This window comes from Lepisosteus oculatus, chromosome 29, assembly GCF_040954835.1.
Source record: "Lepisosteus oculatus isolate fLepOcu1 chromosome 29, fLepOcu1.hap2, whole genome shotgun sequence".
In the NCBI taxonomy this organism is placed as follows: domain Eukaryota; kingdom Metazoa; phylum Chordata; class Actinopteri; order Semionotiformes; family Lepisosteidae; genus Lepisosteus; species Lepisosteus oculatus.
In genome coordinates this window covers 5,799,927-5,808,490 of record NC_090724.1, presented here as the reverse complement: position 1 = coordinate 5,808,490, position 8,564 = coordinate 5,799,927, and the positions used below count along the sequence as shown (strand labels likewise).

General features: G+C 43.6%; 1 protein-coding gene across 4 annotated transcripts in view; it reads left to right on the top strand.

Moving 5' to 3' along the window:
* The first annotated feature begins 1,337 nt into the window (after positions 1 to 1,337).
* tnfaip8l1 (tumor necrosis factor, alpha-induced protein 8-like 1) overlaps positions 1,338 to 8,564 on the top strand; it is a 26,929-nt gene continuing 19,702 nt past the window's right edge. For 2 of the 4 annotated variants that reach the window (XR_011183964.1, XM_015365750.2), the window contains exon 1: positions 1,338 to 1,688. Coding sequence is in view for 1 of the 4 variants with exons in the window: in XM_015365749.2 (XP_015221235.1) it covers positions 6,611 to 6,644 (34 nt within the window). In the remaining 3 variants the exon portion in view is untranslated. Of the gene's footprint in view, positions 1,689 to 4,132; positions 4,544 to 6,452; positions 6,645 to 8,564 lie in introns of those variants that run through there. The other 2 variants (XM_015365751.2, XM_015365749.2) reach the window with 2 other exon arrangements.

Here is an 8,564-nt window from a genome sequence, read left to right as displayed (position 1 = left end):
AGCACTACGGATATAAAGTACATCAATCGCGATATAGGTTAGAATGTAATTTCTTTTTAATCAGAATAGAAATCCCCGATCATGTACTGTTTGCTAATGTTTAACACAGGAAAACGTACAATGCCGAGCGTTTCCTTCCCCCTGCGTTAATATGACAAAGCAAATGTGCTGTGTGTCTGGATACAATGGGGCACGGCATTTAATTACAATATATATTTATTTACAATGCGTGTCTAGTTCGGAAATTGTCTTAAATACAGGAATTCCTCTAACAGGCCTCCATTCATGCGACGGAAAGCTGTAACAATACTGTCCAGATAGCATCCGTCTGTTAATATAAGGGACCATGTCTGGTCCGCTCTGGGGCTGATTGGGAAACCCCACCGTGAAGCTTTCCGTCTGAGCTCATAGAAACACACTATATCAACAAACAATGGGCACCTATAGCTGTACGTGTTTCCGAAGAAATGACAGTTCATCTCTGCCACTTGGTCAAACCGAGATAATTAAAGGTTCAGGTCATGAGAAAATGTGTACAGCAAATCAGAGGCCGACTTCGACAGCAGGGCTGTGTATCTTGTTCCAGACTCCTACAACCCTTTGTGTACAGAAATACCTCCTGTTCTCAGTTTTAAAGGAGCTTGCATTTAGTACCCACATTTTGTGCCGGAAAACTGGCTTTTAATTTAGTCTTGATGTATATGCTAATAGTAATAATAATATTCATGTTGCATTTTGAAGCACAGTGGTTAGGACTGCTGCCTCACAGCTCTGCAGCCCTGGGGTCAGTTCCTGACCTGGAGTGCGCCTTGCGCCCGTTGCTTGCCGGGATAATCTCCGGTTTCCCACCAACCCTGATCTAAAAGAGGCGTATTAGAAAATGGATGTTACGTTTTGTGGATATCTTGATATCGTCAGTAGTAGTAGTAGCATCTGGACTGCGATCTCTGCACCGTCAGGAAATGACATCATTTTATTTAAGACGAATAAGGACGTTATTAGTTTGGATTTCAGTTTTATCTTTTTTTAATTAAAAAACGTGAATGCGTGCAGCTGCAGCTCTGTTTGTTTATATTATAACAAATAAATCCCTCTCAGTTCCCTCCCATTGTTCTGCTAATGCCATTTCCTTTGGGAAACTGAGCCACGGAGCTGGGACCCGATTTGTGGATAATTACTGGAAACGGGGCTGGGGGCAGGGAAGGAATGGGGCGGGCACATTACGTTCCGTGCCTTATCCGATTGGGCAGATTACAGCAGGTCCTGTGCTGTCATTGGTCATCCACGTTGTCAATCAAGCGGCCGAAACTCCAGCCTCCCAAGTCTCCCAAGTTTGAAACTTTGTAAGGAGTCAAGTTTCAACCCCCCCATCTGTAACTGATCCCAGAGAGAAAAAAAACTTCTTCAATTATTTACAAGCTATTAACTGACACAGACCATACCGTCTAACGCAAGACGCGGATAAGCAGGGAATTAATTACCCGATTTCGACAAGTTAAGACTCCGACATTGCGAGGCGAAGAGAGAGAGAAAAAAGACCATTGTCTGATTTGGCCATAATGAAGGTCCGGGATTTTGCTGCGATGAAGATTTGAAAAAGCAACTCTTGAGTAAAGTTTACAAAACGGACGGAGAGGCGCTTCTTGTGCGTTTACGCGCTGTATCCGGTGTGCATTGAAGAAAGGAAGGTAAGACGTTGTTAATTTCAAATCTTAACCTATATTCGTGATAGATCGCATTGAAAACATGCCAAAGAACGCTTATAGGTAAGTTCTACATTTATTTCTTGCGCGCAGAGCACGGTTTTATTAATTATGGGGGGCGTTGCCATTAGGAGAGAGCATTTTAAATAAAAAAAAGTGTAGTAACGGTAGAATTAAAACGTTTAATCAGAGTTGACTTCCCCTCCTGGCTCCGCACGAGGTGCCGTTTCTTTGCCAGGTCTATAAACGTTTGAACTTCTTCACCGAACTTGGTGGTGGTCGTGTGTGCGATGTTCCCCGAGAGCTTGACAGCTGTCAGTGTCGGCTTGCTAGTCGAGATAAACAGAAGTAGCATGTCTGCTTTCTCTCACATGCGCTGCCTTTGTTTGGGGGGGTCAAATGAATTTAAAAACGAGCGAGCGCTCTCCTGTCTCCCCACCCAGCAGATCGGTTAAAAAACGGAGATGAACTTTGGCCTCGCATTGACTCGGCGGCAGGGATGGCCGTCCTCAGCTGTGTGTGTGTGTTTCCACATACATGGGTTTGCATGAGAAAGCCTGAAGAGGAACTCTGCACAGTTGCATTAGTGTGAACGGAGATCGATTATCAGTATTTAATTTGTGCGTATGACGAAACGCAGCTTGTTTGGAGGGGAAACAAGCTGTATAGTTTTAGCGGCACTGGCGCGCGTGAAATATATCCTGTTTGATTTGTTGAGTCATAAAAACATCCTTAAGGAAGCACGATAAATCTTCGCCGTGCAATGTCTGGATCTGCTTGCCCTTCCGAACTGCACTTGAAGACAGATACCTAAAGCTGTATCTTCTTACGGTATGTTGGTAAAATAGGTCAAAGGAAGGGACATTGTTGTTGTTTTTTTTCCAAGACTTTGAAATGTTAATGTACCATTTGGTTTTGGTTTGGGGTACATCGTCGCCTCTGCGCTTCGTGGTTCCGTAAACGCTTTGAGAAACAGCTCACTTATTGCCTGGTCAGTTGCAAAAAGGCACCAAGAAACGATGAATACGTCACTTCGTTATCAGCTCTTTGCTGTGGGCTTCAAGTTAACCCCACCGGATGTCGATGTTAGGACTGCGTTTTCTAAATGAATGCGTCTTTCATTAGATTTTTCTCTCTCGCCTGCAGTGCATTTAATCAAAACAATACTATACACTAAAGAACATTTATTGGAAGCTTACAGTTCTAAATCTGTTTGCATAAATACGCTACATTCCTTTAGTTCTTTAGTGGGACTTTGTGGATCAATTCATAATAGTATAATCCCTTGTTAGATAATGACAGTCAAACAATAAATAATCCACAGACGCTTAATTGTGTTTTGCTGGGATGAATGCAAGAAAACACAGCGCCTAACATCTTAGTGATAAAGTGTGTGAACGTTCAGATTCCGAGAGCGGCAGCGAGGAAGCTCATCCGGGCGGAGCAGCTTCCGCGGTTGCCTAGGTAACCCGCAGATGCATCGCTGCCTTGGCAACGCCGGTCCCGGCTATGCGGGGACGTGAAATTTAGGAGAGGTGTGACTACCGAGGACCATGTGTTCTTCAACAGAACAGGATGACTAAAAAGCAAACACACCTGCCAGGTTTTACAGAGAAACGCTAGATCTGTATGTCAATAAACCTTAATTACAGGGATATAACCCAGAAGTAAATGCTTTCCTAAATACAACAGCTAAAGCATGTTGTTACACAAAAGATTACGTCTTTCCTTTGGAACCCAATAACACTATATTAAGTGAAACCTTTAGAAGTGTTGGTATTCCTTGTCAATGTAGATGAATTGTATTTGTTGCGCCGCGGCTGTACACTAGGGGGAGAAATTGCTATGTAGTTACCCGACATTGTACTGTATTGTACTGCGACTGTCGCCCCAGCTGGGTTATCGAGAATGCAAACGTCATTAAAACTAGATTATATAATATTACAAACGCCCTGAGAAAATAAGCAGTTACTGGAAAACATCCTTGCCTGCGTTAGCCAGCGTACAACTTCGTATGAATCCGTTATCGGGAAGCCGCCGGTTCCCAGTAAAGCGTTGAGTCAACCCAGAGCTCATCCCGGAAGACCAGCGCGCAAGGCGGACCTGACCGCTGGACAGATCACAGGGCAAACACACACACACACACACACACGTCCAGCTCAGAAACAGCAGTTATAACGGTTAGCATTACATTTGGACAGGAGCATGTGGCGAAACCTGGCACTGGGAACATGCACACTCCACACAGAAAGTGCTTCCGTCGGGAACTGATCTCGGGATCTGTAACAGCTTTGAATATACTGCAGTAATTCTGGCTGCACAGGTATATTTGATTTTTTTCCACGCCAAAGTTGCATAACCAAAAATCCTCCCAAAAAAAGAGCAGTGAATTCATACCACACCTATTGCACCTGACTCAATTGCTTTTAGACTTTATGTCACCTTCTTTGTACTGCTTTCTGTTCAAGGTTTGTGGAAGTTATTTTTGCCTACGATATCATTAGGGTTCTGCCTGAAAGCAGCTTAATACACCTGCTGCATTATTGTCAAAGACCTTTTTCCCGCCTCGTTATGTCTAACAAAAAAGTTATGCATTATTAATTAGGTTTTTTTTGTTTGTTTGATGCCCTTAATAATTGATGATGCAATGGGCTGAGCAGATCCAAGTAAATCCGCCTTTGGACAGCTAAGCTGTGTTTTCCCTGCTTGGAATTCTGTGGAAACCCTGACAGACACAATGGCCAGAACGCAGGGGTGACGTGGAGATCGATTACAATACTGCGGGCGGCTCTTCCTCTTTCCTCTTGGCTGCACAGGCCCATGTCCGGAGGGGCTGGTAGGTGGGTAGTTCTGGATTCGAGCCACATCAAGTCAGTCGGTCCAGAGCTCATCCTGGTTTCCATGGCAATACGCAAACAAAGAGCCCAGTCCACCACAGACCCCTCTCCCAGCAAACACTGGTCCCCATTCCTACAGCTGGGTGGACAGGAGCCACTGGCTACAACATCAGCGTCTGTAGTGGGGACCCGAACCCACTGCCCACCTGTAATGAATGCAGGGACTGACGTGCAACTCTACACTGCCCGCTAGACTTGGAGGTAATTGGGTCAAAAATAACATTCAGAAATTCAGAGTCAAGTCAAAATAATCAAATATCCTCAAATCAAAAGTTCCTAAAAGAAAGTTCTCCGTCGACCTTGACTGAGATCACCTGCAAGATGTCCAGAGACTCACCCTCAAGGCCACATTGCTCCCTTTCCGGGGGGAGAAGAAAGTCAAACATTTTCTAAACATCTGGATCAGGGTCATGGAATCGAGAGCCCGAAGTCCAGGATTGAACGCAAGGCCTCAGCTCTGTGAGGCAGCAATGTTAGCCCCTGTGCCACCGTGCCCTCACTATCTTTAATAAGTTAGATATTTAATCATATATATGCGCAGTAGTTAACACTTGCCTTCCGCTCAAGGAAGGAGAAGAAATGAGATTCTGACAGCAGCTTGATTGTATCTCTGTGCACACAAACCCACAATGGGCAATTGCAGTCCTGCAGGAACTGCAGATATTTTTCAATTAGCAGCTGATTAAGGGTCTGACAATTCTGTTCCATACAATCATTAAGATCAAAGAAGTACAGTGGAAACCCAGTCCTCTGGAAGCCTTTGAGGATTGGGTTTTCTTAAGGCACTAGATCAGAAATTCCTAACTCCAGTCCTGAGAATCCAATAGGTCTTCTCTAGGTCTCCTTAAGTCACAATTGTAATAATATATTTTGATATAAACATGCTTCTTCTGTCGTCTCTATAGTTGTTTATACAGTAATAACTATATATATATATTTATGTGGCAAAGGCGCTATATAAATTAAACATTTTAGTAAATTGATTAATTTAAGGTTTGACTGGGATTGCACAGCCTCAAGCTGCGACTGTTTTTAAAGAGATAAGAAACCCGTTGGATCCTGAGGTCTTGTGTTAGAAACTCCTGCCTGAGATCATCAGATTCCAATGATATAGAGAAGAAGGAGAATTCCTTACACTTCTACACCACTTTTCTGGACACTCCACTCAAAGCACCTCACAGTTAATGGGGATCCCCTCTTCCAGTGTGTAGCCCCCACCTGGATGATGCGATGGCAGCCAGAGTGCGCCAGTACACTCCCCAAACACCAGCTCTCAGTGGGGAGGAGAGTAGAGTGATGAAGCCAGTTCAGAGACGGGGATTAATAGGAGGCAATGACCGGTAAAGACCAGTGGAAAATTTGGCCATAACACCAGAGTAACACATATACTCTTTTCAAGAAACACCCTGGGATTTTTAGTGACCATGGAGAGTCTGGACCTGGGTGTAACATCTCATCTGAAGGATGGTGTCTTTTTTACAGTATAGTGTCCCCGTCACTATACTGAGGCATTAGGATCCACACACTGCAGGGAGAGCGCCCCCTACTGGTCTCACTCACACCTCTACCAGCAGCAGCCTTAGCTTTCCCAGGAGGTCTCCCATCCAGGTACTGGCCAGGCTCACACCTGCTGGGCTTCAGTGGGGCCGCCAGCTGTAATTTGCAGGGTGATTTAGCTGCTGGCATAGAATGTACGAGCTCTTTGTGTCTGCAACAATGTGTTGTGGTCACACGCAGGCTGTACGTGCACACTTAAGTTAAAAGACTTAAATAATAAAAAAGAAGGGAGTTGTTCCCGGGCGGATGAGAGTGAGGGCGGGCGGAGAGGAGGGAGGGAGGGAGGTCTTCCTCCCTCAGCTGGCGAGAATAGTGAATTCGCGAGCTCACCTGTCGTGGAAAGCAGACGGAGTGCTCCGCTGGCTTTAGAGGAGACCGAGTTACAGGTCAGGTCACACTTCTGCGCTGACAACCCCCGACATACCCAGACAGACACAGTCACTCAGTCCCACCATGGAACAGGACTCAGATTTGGACCTGCTGGATGGTGAGTCACGGAGATACTTGCTGGTCATATTGTGGGTCAATAGTTGGGGTTTTTCTGTGTGTGGGAAAGGGGGTCACCTTTCTGAAACACCGTCTTCCTGCATGAACAGAACAGTTTCCAGAGAGGAAAGATTCTGGGTACTAGATTTTACAGTTTTCTTATTCAACATTTTCTTAGTTTTGTTATCTTTTTTCATTTTATTCATTCCAGTCATTTATTCTGTTTTTGGCAATGTGATGTGAATGTTGTATTATTACAAGATCATAGCTTTCCCCCAGTTTATTCTAAGGAATAGTGAAGAAACATGGAATATGATAAAAATCCTGTTTTGTATGAAGTCCATGCTGTGTTTTGTTTAGATTAATTTAAAATTTAAATTTAAAACCATACATTGTATACAGTAGTGCCTCTTGTCCTGACTGGAGGATCTCATCCAGCTGTTCCTTGAAAGAAGGCAGGGATCTGGGTTCAGCATCAGAGCTTGTTCCACACTCCCACAGCCCTTTGTGTACAGTAGTGCCTCCCATCCTGACTGGAGGATCTCGTCCAGCTGTTTCTTGAAAGACGGATGCAACATGCCTGTGTAGTTTGTTCCAGGCTTCTTTAAACTTTCATTTTCCTGCACAAATGCAGAGTGTTTGTTAGTCAAGTTGATTGCAGGCACCAGTATTATTGTTTTTATCTCAGTTTAAATGTATTTAAGGAAATTGAACCAGGTTATTGATAGGTGTTGTTTCAACAGGCTTTTAAAGTACTTCTGCATAGATAGCAAAATATTAGAGAGGTGTAGCTACTTCAAAACTTATTACTCAATGCACGTTCCTAGGGGACCTGTTCATCACGATGAATTAATTCATTCTGTGATGAGTATGTGCAGATCAGCCTGTTCTGAATTGATGCAGTCTGAAGGAATTCATTATGTCAGAGGATAGCTGATCAGTAAGCTCTCTCAGACTACATACACTGCTGAGTATCCATTAAGACTTAACTTTGAAGTGTTAGGTTTAAAATATGGAGAAAAATAACTTGCTATGTGATTTGTTCCTATCCCTTTCTTGATCATTTGAGATTTTTAAATGGCACCATTAATGCCCAAATTAAGTGTGAACACTGACACACATAATCAGTTTCATGCTGTTTCTGAAGTGTGAGCAGCTCCTATCATCTTATTGTTAAAGTGCTGTAATGCAAATAGGACAACAGCATTTTCTCTCAATAGAAACTGAGATATGAAAGTGCAGGGTGCAGGAATTATGATATCTACCACACCGGAACCCAGCCTGACTCTTGCTTCCAGTTCTTGTTGCTTGGCTGCATTCCTCAGATTCCAGTCTGGGGTTTTCCTGGGAAAAGAGGCTGAATATCATTCTATTAGCAAAGCAAAGTAACCACATATCAAAAGATCCATTACACTGTGTTGTGCAGAAGCACTTAGTGAGACTAAATTACTTTAAATTTATTTTATTAACATCATATACATTTTTGCAGACCTTTCCCCAATTCCATTTACTGGCACTTGTTATAAAACATATGGTATACTGTGGTTTAATTAAAGTGGTCCCTTAAATGTATGCAGAGGCTTAATATCTCTTAGGCATGTATAATTCTAAAACACTCCCTCAGTCTTGCTAAGCCTTCAGCATGTTTGATTGAGGGATGACACTGGCTCCCTGCATCCCCACAGCAACACCGTATTTGTAGCCGCTTTGAATTTTTCCTGTCAGATTATGAGGCTTGAAAAAATGGATGTTTTTTTCGAGGAGGAAATGCAGAAATGCAAAAATGCTTTGTTATGCGCCTGTTTGTCAGCGAGGACCTGAGCTGCTGAGGCTGACAGAGGAGCATTGTGCTTGTTGCTGATGGTTAATGGCTGGGTCCTCCTGCACATTGCTGGCTTTGTATTCCAAACAGAGATAAGAC